Source organism: Sarcophilus harrisii, chromosome 2 (assembly GCF_902635505.1).
Source record: "Sarcophilus harrisii chromosome 2, mSarHar1.11, whole genome shotgun sequence".
Lineage (NCBI taxonomy): Eukaryota > Metazoa > Chordata > Mammalia > Dasyuromorphia > Dasyuridae > Sarcophilus > Sarcophilus harrisii.
Window position 1 is genome coordinate 40807354 of NC_045427.1, and position 20000 is coordinate 40827353.

Sequence of the window (20000 nt, forward strand, 5' to 3'; positions counted from 1 at the left end):
CAAGGAGATTTTGCTTCTCCAAACTTTTACAACAAAGAAATTTCTAAGCTTTAGCAATCAGTCCACTTATTTCAAACAATTCAAACAAACCAATACAACAAAATCCTAACACAATGAATTAAACTTAAATTGGTATTTGGAGTTTATTTTGCTGAGACCTGAATTACAAAGTCCCCACATTTCAGTATCCCTCCAGCATAACCCTATCACGTACCCATCCCTTCTGAGGCAGCCTGTCCCATTTTGGGAGGCTTTTACTGCCAGGGAAGTTTCTCCTGACACAGGGCCCAAATTTGACAGAGCAGTCTCCACTTGCTGGCCCTTTTTCTTCTCTTTGGGGCTTAATAGAAATAGTACAATTCCTTTTTCATTTATGGCCCTTGAAAACAGAAATTTTCTTTTACTTAAACCTTCTCAAAGCATTCCTGCAAATCTGCTTTGGGCATTCATCCGATGGGTAGCATTTTGTGTGTTTTACTTTTCTAGGCATTTCATGTGACAGATTGTGAAGTTTTGTTTTCTGAAATTGCTCAATCTTCACACTTCATTTTCTAGAATCAGGTATACGTTCTTCTCCATTTGTGTCTAATAGTTTTACCCCCTTAATTAGGATTCTCCCTTCCTTTATAAATATACTACTTTATCTCTTTAGTTATTTTATCCTAATTACTTTAAAGGTAACCCAATTTCCACTGGCTCTCTTTTCACTCTTAAGCCTTAAATTATTCCCTTCTTTTTTTTTCTTCTCAGTTTAATAGTCCAGTAAAAATCTCTGTTGCTCTTTCAATTTAATTTGTAGTTTTTAAATAAAATTTCATTTCCTGCACTTCTTTTTTTTTTTTTAAATTAGAGAAGGAGGGAGGAGAAAGAAGGGGAAATGTGTGTGACAGGAAAGGAGGCAATTAGGGTTAAATGATTTGACCCACAGTCACACAGCTAGAAAGCATCTGGTTTGAACTTAGGATCCTCCTGACTTCAGGCCTGATACTTTATTCATTACACCAATTAACTGCCAGTCCTGTACTTTTTTCTAAAAATAATTTCTTCTTATTCTCTTCTTATTTTTCTTCCTTTTCTATTTCAGACCTTTTTTTCTTTGATTAATGGCCATTACACTTCCAGTTTGTATTCTTACGAAATTAAAGCTATCTATCTAATGTATTTATATGGGGCTTTTAAAAAATAAGTTTTTATTGGTATTTTCTGTTTCTTACATCACTCCTCCACCTGCTCTCAGAGACATCCTGTATGACAAAGTATAGTTACTATGTATATTATGCAACTGTTTATGTTTTCTTGATCTTACTTCCTCTGCATTAATTTATATAGAGGTTTTCATGCTTCTAATTATTCACAATACTTACTTCTCACAACACAGTAATATTTCATTACATTCATGTAACTCAATTTGTTTAACCATTCCTCAACTATTAGACAGCGATTTTGTTTCCAATTTTTAGCTATTACAGAAATCCAGGAATGTTCTGAAATATTTGGGGACTGTTTTCTTATCAATGGCTTCTCCAGGGAATAAGCTCAATAATGGAATCTCTGAGGTATGGACATTTTAGCTACTTTATTTGCCTTCTAAAATGGCTGGACCACAATACACAATACATGTATTGATGTGCTCCTTCCACAATCTCTTCAACGTGGAGTGTCGTCATTTTTGTCATCTTTGCCAATTTGAAGGATGTGAGCCAAAGCTTCCAGATGATTGTTTTTATCTGCATCTCTCTTAGTATTTAGAGAATCTTTTTCATTTTTTTTTTAAGTAGTTGTGAATATTGTCTGTTCATATCTTTTGACCATTTACCTACTGGGACATAGCTGTGAGCTATGATACAAGAGCCCTTATCCAAAGCTTGATACGGTTTTTCCCCCATTGACCCCTTCTCTTATCTACATTAATGCTGTTTGTGAAAAAGCTTTTCAGTTTCAAATTCCTTCTGCTGTAAATACAGTATTATGTTCCCTCAGTTACTTTAATCTTTCTTTTCAGGTGGCCCTGTTCCCACTGACTCTTTCCCTCACTCCTGAGGCCCTCTTTTTGTCTGACATTCCCCCTTTCTTTCCTCCCCATTAGCTAGTCCTCTGCCTCAGTTTAAAAAAAATTTTTTTTTGGTATCCCTCTCCAAAAAAAAGACTTCTTTCACTTTTTTCATTATCCATCTTCTCCTGTTTCCTCTAGACTCCCATTCTCCAATTCATAATTCTATTGCTATTTCTATTTTCTCTGTATTTTTCATGCTATCAAAGTTTTCATTCTAAGAATTCTCCTGCTGTTGCCTCATAGGGCTTATCCTATGGATTTCCCCTTTGCACTGTGCCTCATTTACAAAGTGATTTCAATTCAATTATGACTACCACCACCACCACCACCAATGATTATTTGCTACTTACTATGTGCCAGGCATTATGCTAATTAAATGCTTTATAACTACTTTCTTATTTAATCTTCCCAACAACCTAAGGTGGTGATATTCCCACTTTTATAGATTAGGAAATTGAAGCTAACAGAGATTTGGGTTTCAGTGGCCCCAGAGCCCTGATTCCCTAAAGCAAAAAAATTGGTCTCTCTAAACATCAAATCCTATAGATTATATGCTTTGTAAAGGCCTCTGTGAATATCATTTCTCAGAGAATCCAATGATTCCTGAGAGGCCTCATCTCCCTTTTTCAATCATTCTTTTTGCAACTTTTCTTATTTTCCAGTATGTTCTTTTCTTCTGAAAGAGTATAGAAACAGGAGGGAAGGAAGAAAAGATTTACTGTCAACCTATCCTACTAGGAGTTTCATCCCATGAAGTTGAAATGCCTGGGTTATTATTAATAAAAGGCTCAAGGTTGGGTCACCCTGGCTCTCAGAATCCTTATATGTCCTTCTTTTATCATCACCATTCTTTCTCTAAGGAAGCCATGACTCTATCACTAATGTCACCAAAACCTGCTATGCCAAATGTCAGGTACACACAGATCCCTCCTAGTACAAATGCAGAATCTAAAGATATTGTGTTAATTAGGCAGATAATTTGTTCTTAAAGCTCTTTTGCTAAATACATATACTCAACAAAGATATATATATATAGTGACAGATGTATCCTTCTAGGTTCCCAATACAGAGAATATACCCAAACAGATAAAACAGCTGTAGCCTATATGTTATAAAAAACCATACCAAGTCCAAAATACAGTACTTCCTTCTCAATATTGGATATAAAGGATACACCCCAAAAGTGGGCCTTTGTGTATTTAGCCTACCCCTGTTCAGATCTCAATGTCCAAAGGCTCTATGTTCTTTATTGTGCCATGCAGCCTAATTATATGCTTAGGGCCAAGAATAACACTCAAGACAGGATCATTTGAGCAGGATTACTTCCATTGCTATCTATTTTAAGGAATCTTTAATAATTTTGATGTATAGATGGGAGACCCTTATGGGGAAAGTGACATTTTTCACTATCGATTTTTTTTTCCACAATCCAAAAACAGAAGCTCAGTGGGATCTTATGTCCTCTACATCTTTTAGTCAATCAAAAATGGCTGTTTTTTTTTTTTTAATTGATTTACTGTTGAGCACTCTTTGCTTCTCCCCCACTTATTACCCTTGGGGAAACATTGTTTTCTATGTTATAGGATGTGGGGAGCTGGCACTAATCTATAGGTGATAAGGCCACATTCCAAAAGACTGCCCTAACCTTGAATAGGCAGATATACATTTCCTAATCACATCCTGTAGCTTCCTAAGTGACCAAAGATATCTGATCAGCTCATCCTTGGGCAGGAAACCAATCCTTTGTCTATGACCCCCACCCTGTACTGAGTTTGCAGAGTTTCCTATTGCTATATATACCTGTACTATTGCACTAATTAAACAAGGCTTGATCAGATGGTTTTGTCTTGCCTCCCTCCTGCGCATCCCCTCTCTCTTGCTTTTGTCTCTCTTCTTCCAGGGTCCACACACTCTGCCTTGAGGGCCGAGGCAATAGGAAACTGAAAAATTACCAAACTGACAGAGTCCATCATACCCTTGAACATATCTTCCAAACTAAATAATCCTGAAGTAAATTTTGAAGAATACTGAACAAGAAAAATTTTACAAGATGATAAAATATATAACCCAGGGCTAACATTTTCCTTAACTAATAAAACAACTGGTACTTAATTTCAGCCTCTTCTTGGGTAATGATTGTCCTGAGACTACTTAATCCCTCTGAGACAGTATTTCCTTCAATAGCTTTCCAAAAGCAATAACTGAAAAGAGAGACGTCCTACTTTTGATCAATATTTTAATTCCTTCAGGAAATAAAAAAAGAGGGTATTGTACTAAGTAGATCACTTATTTCTGAAAATGAGGAATGTCTACCTTGAGACCTTTATCAATGATGCCCTTAAACTCACTATGTGAGTGAAATGAGCAGGACCAGGAGATCATTATATATTTCAACAATACTATATGATGATCAATTCTGATGGACGTGGCTACCTCCAGCAATGAGATGAACCAAATCAGTTCCAATAGAGCGGTAATGAATTGAATCAGCTACACCCAGCAAAAGAACTCTGGGAAATGACTATGAACCATTACATAGAATTCCCAATCCCTCTATTTTTGTCTGCCTGCATTTTTGATTTCCTTCACAGGCTAACTGTACACTATTTCAAAGTCTGATTCTTTCTGTACAGCAAAATGACTGTTAAGACATGTATATTTATATTGTATTTAATTTATACTTTAACATATTTAACATGTATTGGTAAACCTGCCATTGGGGGGAGGGAATGGGGGAAGGAGGGGAAAAAGTGGAACAAAAGATTTGGCAACTGTCAATGCTGTAAAATTACCCAAGCATGTAATTTGTAAATGAAAAGCTATTAAAAAAAAATAAATTTATATATATATATAATGTACTATGTATAAAAAAAGATAGGTCAGTATTAACTTTTTTTCTACTTTTCCTTTTTTTAGATGTGAGTGGAGGAAGTAGATTAATAAGGTTCAAGACTTTTCAGGTATTTTCATCTCATCCTCTTTGCATATGGAACCTTTGTGCACAGATCTCCCCGTTTTCCCTGGGTCTATTTTTTTTTTTTGGCATAATTCCTACCTCTCTGATAAACACATTTAGGATAGTGGCATGAGGGTCTAAGTGCAGGGACCTTAATTTAGGGACCTTAATCATTTTCTTTGATTTGTTCTCCTTTCATTTCTATCCTAAAAATGCTGTTGGGAAGAGCATATCAAAGAATGTCCTGCCAAATATCTTTTTTCAAGTAGTTTTATACTCCACTTAAAAAAAAAAATATTTCTTTTGCCTTATTTCTTAAATATAGAGAAAACTGCATCAAATTTATAAAAATAAGCACCACTTCCCAATTGATAAATAATCAAAGGGCATTAACAGGCCATTTTCAGACAAAGTCATCAAAGCAATCTATAGCTATATGAAAAAATTCTGTAAATCACTACTTACTAGAGAAATGCAAATTAAAACAAATCTGAGGTAAAATTCATACTTATCAGATTAACTATATAACAGAAAAGGAAAATGACAAATGTTGGAGGAGATGTGGGAAAATTAGGCCACTGATGCATTGCTCATTGATCCAAACAATCTATAAAGCAATTTTGACCTATGCTCATAGAGCTATAAAGTTAGGATAGAGAAAGCTTCCTTTCCTTTTCTTTAACAAGATGGAATGATTACTTCCTCCCAAAGTCTCCATCATTCTTCCTTTTGGTGAAGAAACAGATCTAGAATAGATTTCTTTTGATTTCTCTACCTTTTGAAAGACAAAATTCTTATTAAGGCAGGCCAAAAATGTTAAGTTACTCTGCTCTTGGCAGAGAGAACATGTCAGCAGATGTCTTGATAACCAAAGATCCCCATCACTACTCTATCATAGTTCTGGTGCCAGGCTTATGATCTGTTTCCCATTTCTATCTCCATTTTTTGTCTAGGTAGTATACTGAACATTCAAACAAAAATTACTTCTGCTTTGTACCCAAATGCCTTCAACCATAGTTCCCCTTCAAGTTTCTTGATTTCCTTACTTGAATATATTTTCATAAAATACAATGTCCTTTCCTCTTTCCACTTTTTAAAAGAAAAAAAAACTAACTTCTTTGAAAATAAGGATCCCTGTAGGCCACATATTCAATTAAAAAATGACATGATTAACTAGCTATATTTTATTGTATTTTTCTTTATTTTGTTAAATATTTCCTAATTGAACTGTACTTGACAAGAGTTGAATGTTTGGCATCTCTGCCATATTTTTTTTTTTATTTAATAGCCTTTTATTTACAGGTTATATGCATGGGTAACTTTACAGCATTAACAATTGCCAAACCTCTTGTTCCAATTTTTCACCTCTTACCCCCTCCCCCCCTCCCCCAGATTCTGCCATATTTTTTGAATGAATATAACTTATTTTCAAAGAAGTTAGTTTTTTTTCTTTTAAAAACTTTTAACAAACTTAAATAGAAAAAGTCTTTTTGCTGGGTCCAAAGAGGCTACAGATTTCCAATGTGTTGTTTTATCTCTTCGTGACTGTAAACACTTCTAATGCTTTGTTTTATTTTCCCTTAAGTTTTTATACAGTCCATTCCCACATTTTCATCTCCCGTCCTGGGGTGGAGAATCCTGGAGCACACAGGTTTTCTATTTGAGTTTTACACTACTAATCTAGACACCTCAACAATTTTAGTGAAACCACAAGATCAAATTTATTTATCTATATTAGGATTTCTATAGTTCATTTTACTTATAACCAACTTTGTGCATTTACGTAAAAACAGTGGCTTCTTTCTTGGATTTATATCTGCCAATCAGCTCCTAGGTATCCCCATAGCTATTCTTCCTTTATTGGTATGAAGCTTGGGAATATTTTGGGGCAACTTTCTCTCGCTTTTATACTTTTCATTTGAAAGTTCTTCTGAGTGTGCCTGTAAAACATGTGGCATATTTACTCCTTCCATCCAAGTTGTATCTTCCATCTCTAATTAAATAATAAAATGAGGGAAGAAAGCATGGATAGAGATTCTCCTTTTCATAATCTGTGTGACTCTGGGAAAGTCATTTAACTTTTCCTTATCTATAAAGTTAAGAGAGTGGACCAAATGATGTCTGTTGTCCATTAGAAATATAACTCCATTAGGTAGTTATATGAATATGAATACGTGTGTTATAGAATATTCAGGTGGTGATGCTGTGGTGGCTATGATGCTCTGATCTAATGGAATGATCTAGTCACCAGCATTAGGTCTTTGTCAGCATGTGAGTCAAGGGACATAATAAAAATGGTATCAATCCTAGTTAGTACACAGCCTCTGAGGGAACAAGGTCTATACAAGCCTTTAAAAAAAACTTCAGAATCTTTTAAAAACATGTTACCTGAAGACATCCAGTGTCTTATGTTCCAGAACCAGATTTGTATTTCCAGTTAGGTCAAGGTCCTGTAGGGTAGGAGGCAAAGCCTCAGGAATCAGAATTTCTGTCAAGTCATTACAGCTTAAATCTACAAACTGACAGGGACAGAAAAACACAAAAAGAGACTACATCAGGGCATGCAAAGCTTTCATTCCCAATACTCATGATCCCCTATTCTGTGTGCCAAGCATATTAAATAATTGCTTCTTTAACTAAAACTCCCACTCTATCCTACTAGAGTCCTTTTCCAAATGGAAGGAAAACCAGCCCACATCCACACCGGGGGAGTCATCAAGATCAGTCACCTTTATTTCCAAAGGATATCCTTCACTCCCATGTAAATACCTGAATCTGAGGCAAATGCAGGATCTCTGGAAATATGCTGATAATGTTGGAATGTGCCACAAGTGTATGAAGGTGTTTACAATTTGCAATGGTTGTAGGAATGGTCTTTAGTTTGTTGCCACTCAGGTTCAGCTCCTCAAGTTGCTCCAACTTGTTCAATTTGCTGAAGATGAAACAATACCATACAATTTTTGTGTGGCACTTTCCCTGCATTCACATGGCTTTCATCACTCTGACCTCATTGCTTCCTTCCAATTCATTCTCCACATATATGCCAAAGAGAAGTTTTTAAGGCCTCTATGTGATCATGATAATCTCCTGTGCAATTATTATCTCTAATGTAAAAGGAAAAAACCCTCCTTTATTTAAGGTCCCTTCCCAGTCTGGTTCCAGCTTTCCCATCAAACTAGCTTACTGGTTGTTTCACCTACAGGGCATCTACCTTCTTTGCACATGCCATCCTCTTTAGCTGGAATATATATTCTTCTCATCTCTGCCTCTCAGCATCCTTAGTCACCTTTCTTGATTCCTTATAGCTGCCAGCACTCTCTTCCTGACTTTGAGTTTATTTATCTAAGTACAGAATGTTTGTCCTGATAGGACATAAGCACTGAAGGCAGGAATTGTTTTATTGTCTCAGCATCCCCAACATCAATTAAATTCAGTCTCTTAAATGTAGTAGATTAACTTTACTGACTTGATCACGTAATAATTCTTAAATTTTCTTTTGCCAAATTTTTAAACATCTAAGGTTTAAAATGCAATATGAAGGCAATAAGCCCCATTTTCTTAAACTGTGGGTCACAATCCCATATGTGGTCTCACAACTTAACATGGAGGTCCTGAAATAATGGTTATCAGTAACATTTGATCTATATAAATATATATATCTGAGGTCACGTAAAAATTTCTCCAACAAAAAAGGGTTATAAGTAGAAAAAGTTTAAGAAGCCCCAATCTAACCAACCTTATTTTGTAGATGAAGAACTGAGGTACTCAGAGAAGCTGAATGGCCTGTCCAGAACTAATGGCCATGATGAAATTTGAACTCAGATTTTAAAAAGTTATGGGCAACACTCTTTTCATGACTTCTTTTTAATGTCAGCACATATTCATCATCAGTTTAAACCTACATTAAGGCACTTACACCTCTTAAGTCAATTTAGAAGTATCAGAAAAGGGCAATAGAAGGGCAACTGGTTGGCACGGTGGACAGAGCACCAGCTCTGGAATCAGGAGGACCGAAGTTCAAATGCAACCTCAGATATTTAACACTTACTAGCTGTGTGACTCAACTCAAATCACTTAACCTCAACTGCCTCACAACAACAACAAATATGACAAAATTAATTCTTATATCATTACTATATTGGACTATATCAGAGTCCAAAGTAATCTTATAATCAAAAAACTCAGTTTTGGAAACAATTAGATCCCAAATAGAATAACAGTTCCCCCAAAGAATGGACAAAATAGAAGCAAATGATCTCCATGAGACAACAAGAAATATTTCTAGTAAGTCAAATAACAGGAAAAACATAAGAAAATATTCAAAAAATTTTAAAAAGATTCTCCTATTGCTAATGAACATAACAATGAATAAATACCAAGAAGTTTGAAAACAATTTAATTCATTAAATTAACTTAAATTAAAAGAACTTTAATTAAACCTTTAAAAGTTCAGTGTTCTCAGTATTCTAAGAACCAAAGGAATGGGATGCCTAGGAATTAAACAAATATCAGAATTTCTCCTTAGATATTAATGTTTTTATCCCATTGTTATTGACCATCTGGAAAACTCAAAATAAAGACAATCTCAGCATAAATTTTAAACTCTTAAAACACCAGAAGACAGCCACTGGGCAATCTGCAAAATATAATATTTATATTGCCTCCACAAACTAAAAGCAGCACTGCATGTATTCACCTTGCTGGGAATGTTTGTAGTTGGTTGTTTGCAAGATGCAGGATTCGGAGATGTGGGTGTCCTACCAGGACAGGGATACATTGGTCTGTCAGCTGATTATTGGTCAGATAGAGTAGCTGCAGCATACTCAGACTCTCTTCCCCAGAACCAGCAGATGGCAGAGACTCTAGGCTGTTTGCAGAGGCATTCAGGTACCTGAGACTAATGGAGGAATTAAAAATCATCAAGAAGAATAAATATTTAACTATTATCACTGAATGTACCTCTAGCCTTAAAAATTGGGAGAAAACTCAAATTCCTGAGATCAAATGCAGCCTCAAACACTCATTAACTATGTGACTCTGGGCAAGTCATTTTACTCCATTTACCTCATTTCTTCATCTGTAAAATGAGCTGGAGAAGGAAATGGCAAAACTCCCTAGGGTCTTTGCCAAGAAAATCCCAAATGGGGTCACAAAGAGTTGGATATAATTATAAATGAACAACAAGATACTTTCAGAGGAGCATTTGGTTTGCCTTCCTTTTCTTTGCCTATACTTTCTTCTCTGGTAATCTTGTTTCTATCAGTGGTACTTTGCTTTTATTACTCCCCACAAAAGACCACTTGCCAGACATACCATATGCTTTCTCACTTCTAAAAATCAACTATCATTTCATCCATTTTTTTAAAACCAATCATATATTATATAAAATAAAGGTTTCATAAATGAAAAAAAAAGTATTTTATCTTAGTAGAAATATTTATTAAAAGATATATCCCTATGATAAGACTTCTTATGTTTTCCTAAGAAAATTTAACTATTTCTTTTTAAGGTTTAAGAATATTATACATTTAAAGGGCTTTGTTCTAAGTACAGAATGAATTAGATGCTCCTTCTCCTATGGCCTTGGCCTAAGTCAGTGTCTCTTGGCTGGCATTAGTCTCTCCCTTTCTAAAATGAGATTGCCACCCTTCATCTGCTAGGTAACTTGGGTTGCTAATGGCTCCTATGATCTTACTGTCCTTTTACCAACTTCTGTCCCCTAAAAGGGGGAGAAGAACGATCTAATCCATAAATTTATATCTCAGGGCCCAACAGCTTTTTTGGGACCTTCTCTACCAGTTCTTCACATCACAATATCCAAGTTTGGGGCAGGTCCTTTCAAAGGTAGCAGGATCAGCACTGCTCTCCCTTCCCTTTTCTTTGAAAGACTACAACCATGCTCATTCCCTATAATGATGATTCAGCATAAGACCCAAAGGCTCACAAGGAACTGGTTCTGAGCTCTCTTCTATCCTCACCCAGGATGTGGACTACTACCTCATAAAAACATTGTAACATATTACAACTGGCAATAAAGCCTCTGAAACAAGGCAGAGAGTCACGCAAATAGACTCATAATCTCTAATAGTTCCAAAGGTCGCTTACGAGAAACAAACATATCTTTGACCATAGATGCAGGACAAATACAATTTGATTATCCAAAGATTTTGTTCCCTACAAAAACCCGTTTGCAGTACTTACTTTAAGGCCTTGGAGAAGAGGGTTTCTGGCAACCTGGTGAGTAAATTATGCTGCAGATCCAAGACCTCAAGAGGAATGTGTTCCAGAAGGTCTGGAAGGCTTTGTATATGGTTGTATCCCACCATCAGCTTCCTAAGACTGAGACTACTCAGAATCCTAGGAGAAGAGAAAGCCCAAAGGAACAAATAAGAAACAGTGTTTCTTGCTGTACCTTACAAAGAAGTATATACAATACTGGATTTGTCCCAAATATTTATTTCATAAAATCAGGGAAAGAACAGGATATGATTTATCAGATAATGTAAATTGGGAAAAGTGAACTAGCCAAAAAGAGCATCTCTAATGCCTTGCCAACCAATCACCAGAAGAATATAACTGTTTAGAGAGAAGGAAATTAATGAAAATAGGCAACATAAGACAGACCTGAATTACATTGTATTTTCTACATCACTCTGGATTCTAAGTCTAAAAAGAAAATTCTACTATATTTAATTAGCTTCAAATATGCAATTAAAACTTAACAGTTTGCTTTATCTTAAAAACACTACTCCGAAGAATACTTGAGGAGAACCACAAATCTGGGAAAAGATGGTTGGTAGTAAAGAAGGATGTGTACTTAAAAATGAATAAACAAACAAACAAAAAAATAAATAAATAAATATGTACCTAATGGGGACCTCTGTTAGAAGATTGTAACTCATATCCAACACCTCAAGTTTCTTTGATTCACAAACCCAGTCAGGAACATACTCTAATTGATTCCTGGGAAAACACAATTAAAAAGGCATCATTCATAACAACTAACAGAAATGGAAAGACACTCTGGTCCTACTCACATACCTTATCATAGCTTGAAGATGAACCTTAGGTTTTCCAAATATGTCCACAAACCACAAACTTTGGCTGTTTTTAGTAGGATGAAGGATGAAACTGTCTCATCTACAGCCCGGCCTAATGAAGCCTAGAAAGGCTCATTACCAGAAGAATGGACACATTCAATCAGGAATTGTTATTTGTGATGATACAGAGTATTCATATCAAGGAAATGACAGTTTTTAAAAAGTATTTAAGTATTAAAGGACAGTAACTAATATATTTTTTAATATTCAAAATATTAATGATAATTGCTCTTAAGAGAAAGATGGATTTTTATTTATGGAGCCTTAGTCTTTCTATTTGCAAATATTCTGGGGGGCAGCTAGGTGGTGCAGTGAATAGAGCACCAGCCCTGAAGTCAGGAGGACCTAAGTTCAAATCTCGTCTCAGACACAACACTTCCTAGCTGTGTGAACCTGGGCAAGTCACTTAACCCCAATTACCTCAACAAAAAGAAAAAAAAAAAAAAAAAAAAAAAAAAAAAAAAAAAAAAATATATATATATATATATATGTATATATTCTATCTGTCTGTAACACATACATGTAGAAATTATTTTGTGAAAGGCTCATTTACTCACCTAATAGTTTGCCTACTGTATTTCCAATGTGATGTTACTTGAAAGTACATGTAATTATTGCCCTCAAAAACAAGTGTATAAATGAAAACCATTTTGTGATTTAACTAGATAAAAGAAGAAATGGACCACAAAATGATCTTGATCACAGAAAATGAGGATGTCAGAACACTAGTTACTTTGTTCTCTGTTGCTCAGTTAAGAGGAGCCCAAAGATTTGGAGTATAACTCTACACCATGTGACCTGACATCAATCTTTCAGCCTCCAAGGACTTTTCGTTTTCTGGCAAGATAATTGGGGTTAAGTGACTTGCCTGGAGTCACACAGCTAGTAAGTGTCAAGTGTCTGAAGCTACATTTGAACTTGGGTCTTCCCGACTTCAGGACCACTGCTCCATCTACTGTGCCACTCAGCTACCCCCTCCAAAGGGGAGCCTCTTCAGACCAATAGGGAAAATGACACTGATCTGGCAGATAAACTCACTGTATTCTAAAAGACACACAACAAACAAAACACCCAAAAGTGTAATACTCTCTCAATGACTTAAGAATGTTCTCAGAAAGAGAGATGAGGGTCACTTCTTATTCTCTCTCTCTTTTTTTTTCTGAGACAATTGGGGTTAAGTGACTTGCCCAGAGTCACACAGCTAGTAAGTGTTAAATGTCTGAGGCCAGATTTGAACTCAGGTCCTCTTGACTTCAGGGCTGGTGCTCTATCCACTACACCAACTAACTGCCCCTACTTCTTATTCTCATTCCATGATCGACTCAGTTGGATTTTTGGTCAGAAGCAGAGGCAACATGGGGTTTGAGAAAGGTAACTAGATTTAGAGGCTTCAATTCCTGCTCCACTACTTACTATCTGTGTGACTTCACCTCTGTTGACCTCAATGTCTTCATCTATAAAATGAGGGGAGGACGATAACTTATCTGATACTAACTTAGCAGGACACTAATTATGTATTACTCCCATTATCCTTGACCTCTACTATCTCCAGACAATCCAGAGTTTTGCACTGCAGATGAGATAGTGTCTGGGGAAGGAATTAAAAAACCAAAATAAAACAAATACAAAAAAATTATAAAACCAAAGTCGTCTCCCTCCCCCCAGTCTAATAAATGCCTCTCCCAACCCAAATAATGCTAACACTCAATAGGTAAAGGATAAAACTGTCACAGAGGGAAAATGGATTTTTTTAATCTCAAAATAATCCCTTAGTTCTAGCAAATTATAATAGTCTATGACTTAAAAGAATGTTGTCTCCTGGCTCTTTCCCCAATACAAATACTCTGAAGCAAAGGAGCAGAAACAGGTCTAGAGAGAATTCTGGGCCCCAGGACACGACACATTGCTATGTGTCCGCAGATCTGTTGTCTGAAGGAGTTCAGGAGTCTTCATTCCATTAAATTACAGAACCACCTCCTCCATCCCCGAGGCATACACTCACCTGGAGAGTTCTAAGGAAGTGAGCAGACTAGGCACTGGATAAACATTCACAGTGGTCAGCCCTAATCAAAAAGGAAACAGAAACATTAGGAAGCTGAAGCAGAGCAAAGTGAAGGGAACAGTAGAACCAGGGAAGGGAACCCTGAGCACACAGGTCAAAGCCAGCCATGGAGGTCACAGGCTGTTGAGCCTTTGGGGATGTAAGCTGGACCACAGAGCCTTGGCCCACCCCTCTCCATGTCTACCTCCTCACGTAGCCTCCTAGAGTCAAACCCCAATTACAGCAGGCAGAGAGCTGCCTGTCCACTTAAATCTCCGCTAAAAGCCCATCTCCTCAGACTTTCCCAACAGAGCCCAGGGTCAGTTAAGAGTCTCTTTTTTCTGTATAGTACTAGTGTGTATGTGTGGGGGGGAGGGGGGAGGGCTCCTCATTTATTTCATTATTATCATTTCCTTTGCAATTACATGTAATTTATTTTGTGAATTTAAAAACAGATTGCTGAGAAAAAGTTCATAAGCTTCACCAAATGGTCCAAAGAGTCTATAATTCTCAATTGTTGGTTTTAAAGAGAATCTAAGTCTACTCCACCTAAATCAAAGTTCTTAAGTTCCCACAAAGATGTTTTAAGGTAAAAATTGGTTTGCTACACCACCTCTGCTAATTAGAAAAGGTCTGAAAATTTAACGTGCACAGAAAAAAGAAATCAATATTCAAAATGAAATCTTTTTTCCCTGCTAAAAACTTGATTCTAATTCTATCTGGTAAAAAAAAGTGATGCTGCTAAGCAAGTAGTCCAGAAACACAAAAATGAAGGCTTTCCAGAACTGTGGCAACAAGGAAGTTTAGTACAATTTTGAGACTACCTTTTTTGTCAAGCGCTTCTTATTGTGTGCACCCAAAGGGTTAAGCTATTTTTAAAGATTGCCAGGGAAGGGCACACCCGCTGCCCATTCCCATTCTGTTTCCCTGCTGCTCCGGACCTCAATCCTTCCTTCCCGACCATCTCACATCCTCGATGTGCACCTTTGCAGCTAGCCCTGTCCATCTCCTCTCCCCTGCTGTGGCCCTGACCTAGCCTTCTGATTGGTCTTCTTTTCCCTCCCTCAAACCCCTCTTTCTCTGAGCTGCCCAGGTCTGGCAACAGAACCCCTACCCTCCAATTGGCAGTGGAAGGCTCCCACCTTCCCACCACTGTCTGCTGCCTTCTCTCAAGTTTCCACAAAAATCTGAACTTCTGCAAGAAGCCTTTTCTTCCTTCCTAAGGCTGGGAGCTTCCCCGTCATCCTCCCATTTACTGATGTAGACGTGTCTGACTTCCCTGCCACAATGTGGGCTCTTTAAGGACAGAGATGTTTTGCCACACTCATTACCCCCGGGGCTTCACAAGGTCCCCAGCAGAGAGTGTTTAATGAATGCTTATTGAATGACCAATTCTCACAAAGCCTTGAGCATCATACAACACAAGACCCAGTCAGAAAGGAGAAATTTTCTTCCCAGAGTTTACCCAGAACAGGCAAGTGAAAGAGAAATGGCACATTTACTGTTGGCATTGGCACAGAGGACCCGAAGAGTGAAGCCACTGAGGGTCAGGTCCCTCAGCTGATTCCGTTCACAGTGCAACTGCTGTAGGCTTCCCAGCGAACTCAGATCCAGGTCAGTGAGCTGGTTATCCCGCAGATCCATGTGGGTAACATGCTTATTTCCCTCCACGTTGTCAATAACAGTTCTCTTCAAACTATTCAACCTAAACATTAATCAACAAGTCATTGGAATTAAATTCTACTAAAGAAACCAAAATGTTAATAACTCAAAAAATACAATGTGCCTTTTCCTATGCCTAACATCTAAATAGCATTTAAATGCCTAATTTACTATTATACTAGATAAAGAACCAAAAAAAAGCTGGTCCCTTTCCTCTAATAATTCGTAATGTGAGACAACTCAGACTTGGAAACACATATACAAGTTAAATAGAGAGCAAAATAAAGAATATGCTTATCCGTGAATAAAGTTGGGTTTTTCTTTTTGTTTCTGCAATAGAACATGTTCCTTCCAAATTAAGCAAGGTAAAGGCCATAATCATATTCCCTTGCAATAGAGTCAAACAGTGTTTTTTTTAAAAATTCTACTTCTGAGCACTTCTGCAAATGGAATATTCAAGGCAAAGGTGTTGATGGAAAAGAAAGCCATTTACATATGGATAAAATCCAGACAAGTCCACAAGGTCAAAAACAGTGAATGATTTCTTACTTTTTCTCCCTTTTTATAATGTTTTATTCATGTTTAATAATAAGGATGAGTCAGTAAGAAAACATAAATCATGTTACTTAAATGTATTCCATTTAAGAAAGCAGAGAAGTATGTAACACACTACCGAAATATTTCCACAAAAATAATTAAAATTAGCACTAAAAGGCTGTTGATGGAACTATGAATTATTTGGAACTATGCTTAGAAAGTGACCAAAATGTCCACATGCTTTGACCCAAAGATCCCTCTGTTAAGTTATTTACTCCAAGAAGGTAAAAGAAATGGCCTATATATAGGAAAAAACTCACAAGTAGTGCTTTTGTTGTAGCAAAGAACTAGAAACAAAAAGGATGCCACTAATTGGGGAATAGCTGAATGAACTGTGAGACATGAATGTTATAAGCACATTACTGAATAGTAAAAAAAAAAAAAAATGCACATGAAAAATTCTGAAAAACATGAAACTGATGAAATGATAAAGAGTGAAGACGACTATAATTAACATAAGTGCAAAGAACCAACAACCGGGACTAAACTTCACATCATTATAAGGTTTTGAACTGCCTTCTTTGTTAAGAAGGGGAACTACAGAAGTAGAATACTGAATACATCATTAGAAAAAAGCTGGGTTGGTTTTGATAACTCCCTTCCATCTCTCTTTGTTATAAGAAATGGCACTCTAGATAAAGGAGGAGGGAAAGATAGTTTCAGAAAATAACATATAAAATGCTTAAAAGATAAGCTTAACTAATTTGGAAAATTCACTTATTTTGAACATTCTACAATGATGCCTGATGAGGCATTATTTTATCTTTAAAACAAAATTAATACCTCTTGGGCTGTTCTGAACCTTAATGCAATAATCTCAGAAGTAACAGATGAAACCAAATATAAACAATTCTTTTAGAGATATATCAGAAAAGGGACATAGAAAGAGAACTCTTACCTTAAATCGACATGTTTGATATGTTTCATTCTGTTCAAAATTCCAAGATTCAAGACTTCTAGCTGGTTTCCTGCCATAGACAGTTTCTCTAGCATGGTGAGCTTCACACAAGCCTCAGGAATTTGGCTAAAATTATTGAAAGAGAGTCCAAGAGTGGAAAGCTGCTGCAAATTTCCCAGTTCTTCAGGTAAACCAGTGAGGGAGTTGCCATCAAGACAGAGAGTCTGTAGACTGTGTGAAATAAATTTAAGGGGGGGAAAACTCAGCTAGCAAAGAATTTTTTCAAAATGAGCAAATCTGGAAGCAATTATTTCTTACTCTAGGACCATGCGGACAAATAATAATGAATTCCAACAAAATAACAATCTCCTAAAAATCCATCTCTGCAGAAACCCAAAAAATTACCCAGCAGCAAAAATGTCAAATTACGAACTGTTAAAGCTATCACAGGGTTCGTTACATACAGAGTATTATGTACAATTAGAATTTTGGTGACTGAAATTGATACTTGATGTTGGACACTAGATGAGAACCCCTAATATTAATGTGATTTATTTTCTAACAAGATGCAATAATTTGTTCATATGAATAACCAAAGCAAAGTTACTTTCAAAACACTTTATTGACTTGCATTTTTGCAACAATGTTCTTTTTTTTTCTTTCTGTTTTCATTCCAAACCATTATGTTTCTAGACCACGAGGCAAAAAGGAGAATGAAAAGATCCCACATTTAAAGTCCAAGAACCCTCAATAGTGACCTCCCTTTTTAGAAGGCTCTTTCAATTTCAGGACAGGTGTAACTTGCCCAACATAAGATATTAAACAGCAGAGCCAGGAACTCGTAACTCCCAAGCAGTGGTCCTTCCACAATACCATGGGGTCTGTCAAGTCAGATACTCACTTAAGCAGATTGCCAATCTGAACAGGCAACTCGTGAAATCCATTACAGGAAAGGTTGAGTTCTGTTAGAGTAGAAATCTCACAAAGTAAAATGGGGAATAGCCCAAGCTTGTTGTGAGACAAATTCAAGCCCTTCAGTTGAGAAAACCTGAAGAAGGGGAAAAAAAATTCAGTTTTTGACTCCAGTCATAAAACAGTTTGCTTCTTTCACCTTTTTTCCTCTTCTTGCTGCTGTTAGTCACAAAAATAAAAGCCAGCTTTTTTGTAATATACTTCAAGGTTTGTAAAAACAAAAACTTTATATATTATTATCCCATTTGATCCTTACAACCTTGGGAAGCAGATGCTTTTATCACCTCCATTTTACAAATGCCTCCTTTTCCATTCCAAGAATGCCTGTGAAACAGAATTCCAACTCCATTTCCATGAGCTTAAAAATCTTCTTTTTTCCATCCGAGGAAATGTACAATTGTCTTATATCAAGAAGATCTGCCATAAAAACCTCACCACACCACAGAGCAAATTCTAGAAGTAAATGTGGACCTGTTAGAATTCTCACAAGGTTACAATTGCAACCTTTATATGACATTTTAAGGGGAGACATTGCTTAAACTCACAATGTCAGCTTACAAAAGAAGCTCAAGAGGCTTTGAGATTAGTTGAACTGCTTTATCCAGTGTGGTTGAAAGAATCACTCAAAAACCCTTGGAAATATCAGTTTTTGCTACAAAAGAGGCACCCATAGCAGTCTTTCATCAAGGAGACAGTGTGATAGAGTGAGTGAACCTCCCAGCACACCCATAACAAAGCCTTACTCCTTACCCAGTGCTTGTGGCTAGAATTTTATTAAGGGCTATTAAGCAACTAGTACAATCATCTGGGATAAGACCTGACAAAATATACACATTTTATACTAATGCACAAATTAATGTATGCTGCAAGAACATCCCAAAGTGGCAAATTTTATTGACCACGGCTCCAAATTTTGCACATGGGTCTCCATTAAAGATAACATAATTAGCAATGGATTTTTGAAGAAAAGATTTCTAAGGTTCCTCTTAAAGGACCATCTTTACAGATGCATGCAAACAAAATATTTGTGCTGTATACTCTCATGATTTAACTATAAAGAGAGTAGTCAGAACTCCTTTTCAGTCCACTCAGCAGAATGAATTATATGCAATCATGCTAGCTCTTACTTATTATCCAGGAGATATATATCAGCTCTTTAACGAACTTCAAGAGCAAGTGAGAAAGCATCCAGGTAAGATTTACATTTTGCATGTCCACTGGCATAGTGGACTTCCAGGTACTATTTTTGATGGCAATTCAAAGGCAGATACTTTTTTAACTATGTTAGCCAGTACTCCTTTATTTCAGAAAGCCCAGGAATCTCATTCTCAATACCATCAGGCTGCTCAAGCTTTACATTTACAATTTGGGATAACAAAAGAGGAAGCAAGGAGCATAGTAAAAAGCTAGGCTCCCTCCAGGGAAGAACCCTCTCGTGGTTTGAGACCGAGTGACCCATTATAAATGTTTTGGTCATCTGTCTTTTATCCACCTTGTGTAAACACCTTTTCAGGATTCATTTTTGCAATATCAGCAGCAAAAGAGACAGACCAAGTGGTCACTGAATTCCTTATCCAAGCATTTGCAATTATGGGTGTGCCACAAGCAATAAAAACAGACAATGGACTTGAATATACTTCTAAACGTTTTGCACACTTTTGTGCACCGTATAAGATTTTACATACCACTGGCATACCCTTAATCCTCAAGGAAAGGCAATA

General features: G+C 36.6%; 1 protein-coding gene across 2 annotated transcripts in view; it reads right to left on the minus strand.

Annotated features, from left to right (window-relative positions):
* The window catches only part of PHLPP2 (PH domain and leucine rich repeat protein phosphatase 2), a 91144-nt gene that overhangs the window by 10625 nt on the left and 60519 nt on the right, over nt 1-20000 (minus strand). Inside the window, exons 7-15 of one of the 2 annotated variants that reach the window (XM_031950016.1) lie at nt 18209-18355; nt 17308-17538; nt 15653-15855; nt 14112-14172; nt 11877-11972; nt 11211-11366; nt 9706-9906; nt 7779-7941; nt 7398-7528 (exon numbers count right to left, since the gene is read on the minus strand). In XM_031950016.1, the coding sequence (XP_031805876.1) occupies nt 7398-7528; nt 7779-7941; nt 9706-9906; nt 11211-11366; nt 11877-11972; nt 14112-14172; nt 15653-15855; nt 17308-17538; nt 18209-18355 (1389 nt within the window). The remainder of the gene's footprint in view (nt 1-7397; nt 7529-7778; nt 7942-9705; nt 9907-11210; nt 11367-11876; nt 11973-14111; nt 14173-15652; nt 15856-17307; nt 17539-18208; nt 18356-20000) is intronic. The other variant, XM_031950017.1, reaches the window with a different exon arrangement.